At 42.0% G+C, this 13,674-nt stretch overlaps 1 protein-coding gene across 1 annotated transcript; it reads right to left on the bottom strand.

Annotated features, from left to right (window-relative positions):
- Positions 1 to 321: 321 nt before the first annotated feature.
- mapk3 (mitogen-activated protein kinase 3) lies at positions 322 to 12,317 on the bottom strand. Its single transcript, XM_063471563.1, has 9 exons — positions 11,725 to 12,317; positions 10,339 to 10,521; positions 7,938 to 8,127; positions 6,419 to 6,535; positions 6,188 to 6,302; positions 5,971 to 6,102; positions 4,104 to 4,213; positions 3,494 to 3,629; positions 322 to 1,807 (listed from the first exon to the last, which is right to left on the bottom strand). The coding sequence occupies exons 1-8, from the start codon at positions 11,934 to 11,936 to the stop codon at positions 3,501 to 3,503; spliced, it is 1,188 nt and encodes a 395-aa protein (XP_063327633.1). The 5' UTR covers positions 11,937 to 12,317; the 3' UTR covers positions 322 to 1,807; positions 3,494 to 3,500.
- Between the last annotated feature and the right edge of the window lie 1,357 nt (positions 12,318 to 13,674).

The raw sequence follows: 13,674 nt of genomic DNA, 5'->3' as shown, positions 1-13,674 counted from the left end.
CAAAAAAAAAAAACCCCGGAAAAAAACGAGGCGCAGGTGCATCTGTTAGCATCACTGCTCTGCATGAGAGGGATGACCCAGTGCATGGGTTGTTCTGTTTCTGGAGGGGGAGGGACATCCTATACTGTTCTCGGGTATGTGATCTACCAAACAACGGTTAATACAGTCACATCCAGAGCAAAGACAGGAGGGAGCAGACACCAAACAGATGCAAGGATACAGCTAAAGGAAAACACTCTGGAGAAACCAGAAAAGGAAGCTAGGAAAAATACACACAGCCCCCCCCCCCCCCCCCCCCCCCCCCCAAAAAAAAACCACACACACACACAAAAAAAAACAAAAAAACAAAAAACAACCCAGTAAGGAGTAACTGGAAATATAATATATACAGCACAACCATAGAGCGATGATGGGTGCTTGGCTGTGCGCTGAGCCGACATACCCAGGTTTGACCATTTTACTTATGATTAATTGGTTTCAACAGGGGTCGTAAAAAACAGAAACCCAAAAACGAGATATTCATTGCCACGTGCAATCAGCTCTCACATTAACCAAAAGCAGGTTTTACTAGTTTACTAGTAAGAATTTTAATGAGCTTGCTCTCGTCTCCCCAGTGGCTTAAGGTGAGGAGATCCCACTCTGTATTAACGGGTGGCTAGAATTGAGTTAGGCCTCAATGACAGGCACCCTGGGTCAAACAAAACCAGAACCCATTTTCTAGGATGCGTGTTCACCAAAATGGTTACAGAAAATAAGATTGAGAGCGGGTTCAGCGACCCCACCGTTTTACATTTAATAAAGGAAAACGTTTCAACTCAGTTAGGCTGATGGTTTATGTGCAGTTCTCCTAGAGTGGCGATAATTTGGGCGTTTTTGACCCAGCACAAAGCACCATGGGCGTTAGTATGAACGCTATGACTGCACAAACACATACTAAGAGAAACTATTTTTATGCTTTTAGCCCAAGTCATGCACGGCCTCCTGGATACAGCCGACTGTCCACATATAAGAAGGAGGGAAAAGTCTGCCTGCTCTTTTATCATTCCCATGTTGCTCGCCAGCCAAGTCCCTTGCATCTCTCGGCCACTTTGGTAAGTTTTCAGGAATGCATGCATTCATATGAACATCATACACTTTTATAAGAAAAAGACCGATAACAAAAGAAATCCTGCCAACATGCCAGTAAAAACATTGAATGGTTTGTTTCAAAATCAAGTGTTCAGAAAGAAAAAAAACTCTTAAACAATGTTGTACAAACAAAAACTGCAACAAGCACAATTTAAAAAAAAAACAAAAAACAAGTTTTTTTGTATGTACATACACACCCGATTTAACATACCCCGTTCTTTTAGCCCTCAGTTTTACAAGGTCGTAATTTACATGGATCATGACAAGAAAGTTATGGTGTTGGTTAATACAGTAGTACGTGTGTATACATGAGAGAAGGCTACACAAAGAGGAGAAACAGGAGAAGCTCAGACAGGTTAGCGACATGAAAGAAAAGGTTTGATGAGGAGTGGAAAGGGACACCGTGTTGCTGTAGATGAGGCATAAAAATGGAGAAAGAAAGAAAAACGAGAGATGATGAAAAAAAGAACTTAAACAGTACGACAGACCCTACCATCCCACCCAAGCACAGAAATCAAATTTAAACTTAGCTCTCTCTTTGCAGTAGAAATGGAAAGATTAGCAATTTAATGCTTGTATTTCTTGGTTTTATCTTTTTGTTGGTTTCTTGATGATGCATTTTTCTTTTATTTTTAGCAAGTTGTTCCGAGCCTCTGCGCTTCTTTGTCACTCCTCAGGACTAAAGAAAAAGAAAAAGAAACAGAAGACTTTAATAATGACATTTGCAAGACGTCATTTAATCCTATTATTAGAATCCTGCCAAATAACATTTGACCACCGATTGCATGTCAGGATGTAGTGCAGCTGAAACCAAATGTGACCTAATATGTAGAATAAAATTGTCTACTTTATTAAATATTTTAAATCAAGGACAGACGTTTTTCAGTGGACACTTGCACTCACCGGCCACTTTGTTGTTAGGTACATCTGTTTATCTGCTTATTAACACAAATATCTACCCATCAAATCACATGACAGCAGGTAAGGGCTGATCTACTGGGATTTTCCCACAAAACGATCTCTAAAGTTTACAGAGAATGGTCTGAAAGAGAGAAAATGTCTAATGAGCGGCAGTTTTCTGGGTGAATATTCCTTATTGACGTCGGAGGAGAATAGCCAGACTGCTTCAAATTGATTGGAAGGCAACAGTAACTCAAGTAACCACACCTTACAAGACAGATATGCAGAAGAGCATCTCTTTAATTTCCTGGTAAGAAGAGGAACCTGAGGCTTAAAAAACAAACAAAAACAACAACAGTTTTTAGTTCAGCCGTGACATTTGGTAGGGTAAGAATTTAAGGTAAACGACATGAAAGCACAGATCCTTCTTGCCTCATATCGTGGTTGAGGCTTGTGGTGGTGCTGTAACGCACAAGGTCAGAAACCTCAAACTGTACTCAAAGTTAAATCATCATCAAACAGGAGATTCACATCATGGATGTGCAGCCGACAAATCAGCAACTACTTTGTGAGGTCCTGTCAATGTATACCAAAATTCCCGACGTGTTTTCAGCACCTTGTTGAATCCATTTCATGAGAATTAAGACAGTTTTTCAAGGAAGAGGGCAGTACAATGTGGTACTAGAAAGGCATACCTAAAGAAGTGGCCAGTGAGTGTAGTTTTCTGACTTTCACAATTGCTTTCTACATCTATATAAACCATGTAAATTGTTTGGATAATATATTTTTTAGTGAAATGTATCACCCAGATTAACATGTCATGAAAAAATTTTTATTCCAATATAACAGATGTTAATAAAGTCATCTATGAGAACACACCCCAAGTTTTTTTTGGGGGGCAAACTGCTTCCAGATTGTTTCTCTGTACATTTACTGCAGTTTTTTAGATCTGTAACAAGTTTGCACTCCAGGCTGTGGCTTGTCCAAGTGTTTGCATGAGCAGCACTTGGCTCCACTGACATCTAGTGGATGCACACCACAACTAAATCTATCCAGAGCTCTTATAGCTTTGACTAGATCTGAAAAATCTTACTTTCTTGATTTTCTTTGGCTTATCTCAGCCTGATCTGAAAGGATTTCTCAATGCAAGGCATGTTTGTAATCATCACTAAGATGGTGCGAGATTAGGTCAAGCAATACCAAAACCCCCACTGATTTTAGCCTCAAATAATGCAGAAAAGACTTCAAACTAGAAAGACTAGCTCAAGCTGTAGCTGTGTAGTCCAATGAGGTGAGGAGGAAAGATTTCCAAAAGAACTTAATGTAGAGGTGTGATGAAAAAGCACTAAATCTAGCTAAAAATGTGGGGAAAAGTGTGTGTCTTCTTCCATAATATACTTTATGTTTTTAACCTTGTGTTGCTGCTTTGAGTTTGGGTGCAGAGAAAGCAGCCTTTCTTGTGTACCTTTGTCTCAGGAGCGAACCGGCGGCTGGTAGTTGTCCTGGAAACGGGCCGTTTCCTCAAAGATCAGCTCCTTCAGCCTCTCTTTGGGAAGGTCGTCCAGTTCCATGGTGAAAGTGAAGGGCTCCTCTGCTACAGGCTGCACGTTTCACACACACGCACACACAGACAGCAGCAGAATGTTACGAGTCATTTCGTGAAAACGCTGCTCTGCATTTGCACAAAGTGAGAAGCGCAGTGTGGTGGTGGCTTGCATGAGTTTCACACTGTTGCGACATCACACACCATAACCACGATTATTACACTTATACAAAGCAGCAGTAATCTCACAGGTAAAATAAAGTCTACAGTACAATGAACATGTGTTTACTGCACTGAATCTCTTATAGTTACACAACCTGAGAGGAAACTTAATACTTAATCCAAACACTGGTAAGAGGCTTCACAGCACAGTCCAATATAGCTGCAAATCAAATCAAATCTTAGCTTACGGTAGAAAAATAGCTAAACCCAGCTTCCTTATGTAGCTTGTATGTTGTGTAAAACTCTTTACCACACAAATTTAACACTTTGCTCTTTGTACATTTTGCACATAACAAAGATTGTATTTTACCTCATCTGAAGGATCGTAGTACTGCTCCAGGTAAGGGTGAGCCAGGGCCTCCTCGACGGTGATGCGCTTGATGGGGTTAAAGGTCAACATGCGGCCCAGCAGATCGAGAGCTGCATTAAAGTCACGAGGAGCTTAGTTAGTTCACTCGCCAGGTTATGCAAAAATATAACCTACAGCTTTTCTTTAATTTTCACCCGATAACTGATGACCCGAGCAAACATCACGTGAAAGCTTTTTAAAACATTTCCATAAGTTTGATGCGTTTCAGTTTCCTACAGTTTCTTAAATCCTGCAATGCCACTCACTCAGAACACACAAACACACAATATGAGCCATTTTTTAAATATTAGTTGAGAAAAATGCATTATAATAATATGGCAATTTCTCTATCCAATTTCTATATCACAGCTTTTTTTAAGCCGTCGGTGCAGGTTTTTATCATGTGAATCATTTCCTGATGCTGCTGTTTAATTGCTCACTAACAGGAAATCTCTGTTGCTCACAGCAATCCTGATTTACAGCTGATCTCATTTACATAGATATCTGTTGAAGATCCCTCACACCCCTGTGCCCTTATAAAGTGTGTACCTTAGAGGCAACTTTCACCTGACTGGCTGCAAACAATCAACTATTTTAGTGTTTTATGAGCATTAATATAGGATCCTAAAACAGAACACCTGTTTGTATTTGTATACATCAAGATTGCAAATAAACCACATCAATCGCGTTGACAGAATGTGCAGCAGAAACGATAATAACAAACAAAACCTTATTTTAAACATTAATTCATTTGTCGTGTCTTCAACCTCTTTTCCTATGGAACAGTTTTATCTCTGTTTGTAAAAATTCAGCACCACCCCCTTCATCTGAAGGCGCATAGAAAACTCCGGGGTTTACTTGGATACGCATGTCGGTTGAAACTGAAATTTTAGTTCAGTGGCGGCAGCAAGTTGGCAGTTCGCTGGTAGTGCGTGGGCTGCCCATCTACCTGTAGAGAACATCTGCTGTCAGTGGAGGCAGTGTACAAAATATGTGGTAGAACAGGCCTGTGGGTTATTCTTACTGGTGCTGTTGGTACAACAGCCAGCCAAGGGGAAGAGAGAAGTTCTAACCCACAAAAAACTGAAGTGAAACTGAGTGTTACAAACAATGAAATGTGTCCACTGCACAGTGCTTTCCATGCTGCATTTTATGATTTTTGAGGATTTCTCTACGCTTATCCCATGCCTCGACAACCCTCTTGTCAAACAATCAGCATTCGACTAACACATAGGTCTTCCCCGACCAGCTACGTGCAGCTGGGATGTTGGAGCACATTTATGGTGGGTGCAAACCCCTCTCTGTCTCTCGAAATCCATACGCAAACAAAACAGTTGCAAGATCATAAATTAGGCATCGACCTAGTAGCAGACATAAGTTAATCAGATAATAGAAAGATAACCTGGCTATGCTGAACTTGATTTGAAGTACAGGGCTCAGGAGATAGTGCGAGTGCATCTAGGGCAGACTAATGAAAACACAGGTGAGGAAGCTGCTTGAGGCGGCACAAAAAAACAACTGATTACTAGTTCAAGATTTTTTCTAGATCAGTAAAAACTGTGGGGAACCTTATCTCATTTGATAATCAAAACTATATCCAGAGAAGAAAACTCCGCAGCTGTGAATTCATGGGAAAATTACCAGTTATATTCTCACATGAGCCTAATCGAGCATGACTTAGTGTCATAAAGAAAGTACGCTCTCACGTACATTTCTGTTGGGTAATGTCTTGATAAAGTGAAACACTGCATCTTTAGCAGTGCTGAAGTATATAAATGTCTACTCCTTGCTAGTATTCCAGGACTGCAAATAAACCGTGCCACAGTACCTTTAGGGTCTGCCTTGTAGAACAGCTTTTCCCACGGGATCTTGGGTTTTTCAGGCAGGGACTGCAAGTAGTTCCTCGCCTTCAAGTTAATGATGCAGTTCAGATCTTCTTGAGATGGAGAGCCAAGAATGCCTGTAAAAACACAAGGAGACTCAAGACGGTTGCTCATTAACATCAGTGATCTCCAATGTGGAAATAAGAGAGAAGTATGTCTCACCCAGTATGTGGTTGAGTTGGTCCAAGTAGTGTTTCCCAGGGAAGATGGGTTTGTTGGACAACATCTCAGCCAGGATGCAGCCCACCGACCAGATGTCAATGGACTTTGAGTAGCCCTGAGACACAAACACACGCACTTAGCCAAACTGTGATTTTTATCTTTTATTTATCGAAAACAAAATAAATTCAAAAGAAAAAGAAAAAAAACCTCATCAGTTACCCACAGTCTTACCTTGGAGTTGAGCATGATTTCTGGAGCCCTGTACCAACGAGTAGCCACATACTCAGTCAAAAAACCAGTGTGGTCGTGCTCTGGGTCGGCTATCCGCGCCAGGCCAAAGTCACAGATCTGACAACAACACAGAGGGTCAGAGGTCAAAAACAGCAGTCTGCCAGCTGGCCCAGAATAAAACTCCAGAGTGTCTGAAAGTAGTGAAGCATGTTCAGAAAGTTATTTTAGATTTAGATTTAGTTTTCTTCTCTGTTTAATTTTGCATGCAACACAGTTATTTTAAATGATTTTTGGTCTTGTTATATGGAAACGTACAGTAAGTAACATTGTTGGGAAACAGATGCAGTATATAGCTGCAGGAACATTCATTTAGATGCATTTATTCCTCTGGAAGGGAAGGCTTCAGAAAACCACAGCAACACGAGCTGCCTTTGTTCCTTACTCCTCCCACATGATCCAACTAATCCAGGGATTGATGGCTGAAGGTTCATAGTTCACCCGGACTACTCTAAGGCTGTGCAACATCGAAACAAATGGCTCAAAATAACAACAACAAAAAAAAGATTGCAGATGAGATTTTGTTTGCCTTGTATTCAAGTTTTACTGATTTTTTAAAATTATTTTTCACCACTTTTTATGCACTTTGTTACAAAATCTTTATGATTCCTTAAAAGATAAGATATTCCTATCATTTATCTGTAATTCCCAATACACTCGCAGAAACACTGTTTACACTGTGTGGTTGCATCCTCACTTACTTTAGACACCACCAGATGTGTGTTTAGGATAGCTTTCTGCCATAAAATAAGAAGCATAAGCTAGAGAGCCTAGTCATTTCATACTAAAATTCATTTAAAGTGCAAACTTTGACTGAAGCCACCTGAGGTGAACACTTGTTATTCTCATCAGATGTGCTGCGGTGCGTTTCAGAAGCGTCCTGGTAGATGTTCTCTGCTTAGCTAAAAATACGCGCCCGGTCTATTTCTGACAAGCGCCGCATCACACCGCACAGAGCCGATTGAGCAGGACAGGAAGTCAGACAGAAGAATGGCCTTGGGCATCTGGTCAGTTTTCAAAATAAAGCACCCGGATGTGGTCTGAAGCCGTGGCCAGGATGGAACAAAACCACACTGCAGCTGGGAAGCGACACAGCCGCCAATTAAGCTCTAAATACAGCATACATTACAAGGCCCAAAATCTGTATCATTAAAACAGTAGCAACCTGGTTTTCCTGGCAGAGCCTTCAAACATTCCTTCGAAGTTTTTCTAATCTTCTTGAGAGCTGGCTGATTACACCGCTGTTGCCCACAATGGTACTTTTATGTTTAATTACATGGAAATAAATGGCCTAAATGCCACATAACACTGACTTTGCAGCACATAAATGTCAAATGACCAGATTTACACTCAGAGCCTTCATATGCTGTATCAAGTATGTAAAATCCACTATCCCACACCAAGAAAAAATTTTTTTGTTGTTGTTTTAAATGGTGATTGCGGCATGCACATGTGAGTTAACCTTGAGGTCGCAGGTGGTGTTGATGAGCAGGTTGGAGGGCTTGAGATCCCGGTGCAGCACGTTGGCGGAGTGAATGTACTTGAGGCCTCGCAGGATCTGGTAGAGGAAGTAGCAGACGTGGTCGTTGCTTAGCCTTTGGCTCTTCAGCAGCTTGTACAGGTCGGTCTCCATCAGGGTCTGCACAATGTAGCTAGAAGGACGCACGGGTCAAGGAGGACAACAACAGCTAGTATCTACTGATGCTGGAGGATAGGAACACTTTGTGGATGCTTTCTGCAGCTAAATATGGTTCAAATCCAGTGAAAATCGGCTGAAGCCTTTTTCGTAAACCTTTCAGGTCACGGGAGTCATTTTGTTGTGCAAATCAAACAACAGAAAACCTAAATGACTACAGACTCTAGCAGGAGTGTACATAGCCCAAAAGAGCCTACAGGTGGCTTTACCAAATTTAGAATATCCATTATACTTCGGTATCCTTTTGCAGCACTGCATAAATATATATTTTAATCATTCAACTGTTCTAGATCCAGATCAGCAAGTATTAACAGGCCAAGCCGAAGGTTTATACAAACATTTATCCTTTTCAGAGGATAACTTTGATGACTAACACTAGTTGGACTTCCTGTCGTGTTTTTCCCCCACAAATCAGATAACTTTGACATAAATGAATCAAACCAAAAACAATAAACTCTCCTTATTAGTTTATGTCCTCAGTCTCAGTTTTGAGTCTTATTTAATACAGTGTGATGCTCATTTTATAAATTAGAGTTCCCAAAAACAGGGATGCGCTTTAAGGCAGGGCTACACTGTGACTGGCAGGTTGTTAGCATCCCTTGGTTTCCCAGGTAGATGCATTCCTTACCAACAAAGGATCAACTCGAGGCTTTATGGCCACATGTGAACAACAGATGAAGTCATGGTGCCGTTCTTTTATATACAGCCAGTAGGTTTATAGAGGAAAGTCTGACAGGTAGATATGCGCACAGTCCTGGTTGATTTAAAAAATGCTCCTAAATGATCACAACTCTGTTACAGTTTGTGATAAAGACAAAATTGTTTTGGAAAGAAGAGAAGACGAGTTTTACAGCAAAATTCGCTGCATCATTGTGACACAAATCATTTGCTATCTGAACACAGACAGAAAAATAGTTCAAACTAGATTTTTACGATAAGTGCTTAACATTACTGTGACTACACAACCATTTTAGAGAACATTTAAATGGTTCCTCAGTCCAAAATAAGTCCACTTAGGCTGAATGACACTTGTTAAAGGGTTAAGAGGCCCACAGTGCACTAACCAGCTGAGCTAAATGATGATGCCATCAGCGGACAGATCTGATTATACTTAGCAAACTCAGTCAAGTTTTCATGAGTTCATATAAACACTATGTGACTAAGTAAAGCAAACCAAGCAGATAAAACAACAGGATACACAAAAAATGCGACTCATGCATTTCCTTTCTGTTTTTCAGAAGACAATGCAACTGTTCTCAGTCAGTGTCGAGTTCCGAGGATGTCCGCTGCTGCCCAATGTGGCTGAATAACAGATCTTAGCAATGATTCAGCAGCTCAAGCCGTTTGAGTAGAGTGGTCAAATGACTGACTCTCGAGGCCATTTGATGAAAATGTTTAGCTCTGTGAAGCAAATCTGATATTATAGATTTGATTGATCTCTACCAGCCACAGCATTAATGTTTCCAGGTTTCCTTTCTTAACCCATCCTACTGACTTTAACTCTATGCACACACAGAGCAAGTAAAAGCTGGATTAATAATTCGTGTTTGCTCGTCTGGTATAAATTCACCACAAGCCACACAGTTTTAATAACTGTGCAGTCACAGCTGAATCATTCGAGCCACAAGCTTAGAGAGAAAAACCAGAGGTGGTTGAAGTTCTGCGAGAGTCACAAATGTTACAGGTGAGGGCTAAACCTGTACTTCAGCCCCACCCCCAAAAAACATCTGTAATCAAACAGCCCTACTTTGTCTTTTTAAACACACAAACCTGCAGTTGACTTCAGCATCTGTACCATCATGATGCTGCATCACTTCTTCACTGGCTAAATCCAGTAAAGAATAGTGTGCTACAGTGCGTTTGCATAATAAACTCGCAAATTTCATATTAGTCATTGTTCTCAGCATCTTAAAGATGGCTCACTTCCTTCACAGTAAAAATTTGATCTCACATATTCCCTGAAACAACAACAACCTCGCAGAACTTGCTTCAGGTATTAAACTCTGTTTAAAACAAATGAAATACTGTGATTTTTATGGACTCTTGAGACAGTTTTAATGTAACCATGTTCTTGTCTCTCCTGAAGTAACATCTCAATCTCAGGGAGACTGCCTGCTTGATTTTTTTTTTAACCATAAATTGCACACGTATGGAAAAAGCAGGATACACATCCCTCATGTTGTCGAGCTGCTGTGCCCTGATGATGTCGTTGATGCCGATGATGTTCTCATGGTGGAAACGCAGCAGGATCTTGATTTCCCTCAGCGTGCGCTGGCAGTACGTCTGGTGCTCGAATGGGCTGATTTTCTTGATGGCTACGCGCTGGTTTGTCAAGTTGTCCAGAGCAGAGCTGGGAAGAGGCACAGGACAGGGGTCAGATTACACACTGCATAGATACGGTATCACAAACTGGGCTGACACTGAGCTCCATAAGGGCGCTTCAAACTGTCACTACTAACAACAAGCAATGGGGCTTTTTTTTTTTTGCTGTAATATGTTGAGAAGCACTGTAGCTGTAGGCCGGAGTGTGGGCGCAGTGTCAGCATGATGGAGGTGTAGGATGCATGAGGAGCAGGCAGGGCTGGAAAAAAAAGGTGAGGATGGTTTCTTTCTTGTGGTGAGTTTTGCATTAAAAAAAAGACACTCATCTTTATCAGGAACACTAAGTGAAAGATTATTCTCTGGTTGCACAACACACTGAAATATTGCGAGGATGTATGTAAGTTTTGGAGCTTTCGCATGCTTAACAGACACTCCAAGACCACTTGGATCGCTGTCAGTGTGCCAAACAGTTATTGCTGTCAATGTTTACAAACAGGGAAAGCAACAGCAGCAAAGTCACGTGACCACGATGGCACAAACAATATAGCACTATGCTATGCAGAGCTGGCAGAGAGCCGCACGGTGTGTGCGCCCTGCTAAGGTGGGATGTGTGGGCCCAACATCCATCTCGCTGCTGTGCCATCTGATTGTTCATGAGGCCGAGCTGTGAACGCAGCGACATGACACTGATAATCAAACGCATCTAACATGGTTCGACGCGTCCACACGAAAAGGTGCAGCTCTCATACGTCGATAACACGAGGGAGAGGCCTCGGTACGGCTCACAAATGTCACTCGCATCCTCTGCAGCAGCTCTGTCAGAATTAAAACAGAGATCGGAGCGATTTGGAGGCTGGTTCCGGACGTGGCTACAGCGATAACCAACTTTCCTCTGCGGTCAAACGCCGCCTGCAGAAGAAGATCTGATTGCAGTAGCAAACTACGTCCTGCGCAAACACTCCCCAAACCTTGTTTCCTGTAAAGCTCATAGCCACGCCTGTGGCTGCTCGGCTAACCCGAGTCACCGTAAAGCTAGGCTGCTCAAGAGGTTCAACAGTGTCTTAAGTGCCAATCATCGTGACAGAACACACATTAACTCGACCCCGCTTGTAGAATACAGCCGCTAAAGCGAGCTGGCTCACAGTGTTTGCTAATAAACACATTATGTTAGCTAGCGCGTTCGCTTCGCGCTACGGTAGCCCGACAAGAGATGACAAGCGCTACTACTCACCACACCATTCCGTAAGCACCCTCCCCGATGTACGACAGGTTCGTGTAGCGGGGGCCCACGTCAAAAATCTGTCCTTTCACGGACTCGGCTGGAGTCCTGGGCACCGGAGCAACGGGCGGTGCATCGGGCGCAACAGGCGCAGCAGCAGCAGCGACAGCGGCGCTGTCGGAAGCTTCGGCCGCGACCGCCGCAGTGCTGCTCGTATCCGCCATTCTTCCTCTCCAAACCGCTCCGAGACTATCAGGGAGTGTCACTAGGCCCCGCCGCCGCTTTCAGCTGCTCTTTAACGGCCGTCTGAGGCTTTAATCGTGCGGACTGTGTGGCTGACGGGGCGCAGCAACTGGGCCCTCTCTACTACTAGAGCGTAAATGGATTTCGTGCGCGAGCGGGGATTTGGTCTCAGCAGTCAGCGTAAATGCGCGTGCAAGAGTTGCGTTAGATTTACTAAACGGATGGCTCCGTTGGGCGGCAGCGTGTCATTTGGCTTCAAACGACAGGCACCGCCTACTCCGCTGCTGTAGTGAGGCAAAACAAGCGGCCATACAAGAATTAAACTTGCAGCAGCCGCGAGTGGGCGTGCCGAAATATGTTGCATGCTGGCTGTTATGGAAAAAAAAATTAAATAGTTTCTGATGAATTTGAACTTTGGCTTGTTTGTTTTTGTATATTAAACATTTTAGAACAATAAAAATAGTTTTAAATGGTGGTTTGAACACGCCGTGGCAGGATAATGTCACAGGAGAGGCTTTTTTGTTTACATGTACACAGACTTTATTGTATGTCATGTTTATTACATAAGGCATCACATTATTATTTATACATTACAACAGCAATAATACTACCAGTATATAGCTGGCAACTACTGTTGGTAAATATTAAACATTTAAACATATACAAGTGTTAGTGTCAGGATGTTTCTTCTTCCATATACACCAGAATAATAATAATTAAAAAATAAAGCATAAAAGATTCTATCTATCTATCTATCTATCTATCTATCTATCTATCTATCTATCTATCTATCTATCTATCTATCTATCATAAACATATGTCTCTTTCAAATACTGTTGCTGCAGTGAGAGTACTAACTGAGATGGGGAAAAGAGATCATATTTCTCCCATAGAGTTGCTGCTCTTCATTGGCTCCCGATTAAATCCAGAATTGAATTTAAAACCCTTCTACTCACATACAACCACTTATATAGCCAGGCCCCATTATATCGTGCATAGGACCATAGGACCACATTATCCTAACAGAGCACTTTGCTCGCAGACTCTAGGCTTAATTGTGGTTCCCAGAGTATTTACAAGTAGAATAGGAGGCAGAGCCTCAGGATTCTCTCTTCTGTGGAACCAGGACCCAGTTTGGATTTGGGAGACAGACACCATATCTACTTCCAAAATTAGACCTAAAAGCCTTCCTTTTTGTTAAAGCTTATAGAGCTGGATCACGTGACCCTGAACCACCCCTTAGTTACGCTAAGCTGCGTTGTGCTATTGAATTTACTCATCAGTAATTATTAAACCTTGGCTGTGTTGGCTCTCTTCTCTGTCCCTTCACCACCCGGCCGATCACCGCATACAGTAGACTGGTCCTCCCCGAGCCTGACTCTACAGGAGGTTTCTTTCTGTTGAAAGCGAATTTTTCCTACTCACTGTCACCAAGTGCTCACCCAGAGAAGGTCATCAGGTTGTTGTATGGTCAAACTGACTCCCTTCTCTAATTTTTCTCTTTCAGCGTTTTTAACAATTTACCGGCACTTACACGGAAATGTTTTCTAAAAGCTTACAAACGTTCGCACATTATGTAGATATCGATCAAAACATTAAAAAACAACAACACTATTTTCATTTATTTTTTATGTTGCACTAAGCTGCAAATGTCAAATACAGGACATTAATTTACCTGTCGGTCATCTTTTTTTTTTTTAATCAACTTTAAACGGCCGA

This window comes from Pelmatolapia mariae, linkage group LG4 (assembly GCF_036321145.2).
Source record: "Pelmatolapia mariae isolate MD_Pm_ZW linkage group LG4, Pm_UMD_F_2, whole genome shotgun sequence".
Taxonomy (NCBI): Eukaryota; Metazoa; Chordata; class Actinopteri; order Cichliformes; family Cichlidae; genus Pelmatolapia; species Pelmatolapia mariae.
Note: the sequence above shows the minus strand (reverse complement) of the source record. Positions and strands in the feature narration are given on the sequence as shown.

Excerpts from the sequence above, each read along its gene's own strand:
- mapk3 (XM_063471563.1), bottom strand. The coding sequence starts at position 11,936 with ATGGCGGATACGAGCAGCACTGCGGCGGTCGCGGCCGAAGCTTCCGAC. Across the intron at positions 10,522-11,724 it reads GGTGCTTACGGAATGGTGTG|CTCTGCTCTGGACAACTTGA; the intron begins GTGAGTAGTAGC and ends GCCTCTTCCCAG. Across the intron at positions 6,103-6,187 it reads CCAACTCAACCACATACTGG|GCATTCTTGGCTCTCCATCT; the intron begins GTGAGACATACT and ends GTGTTTTTACAG.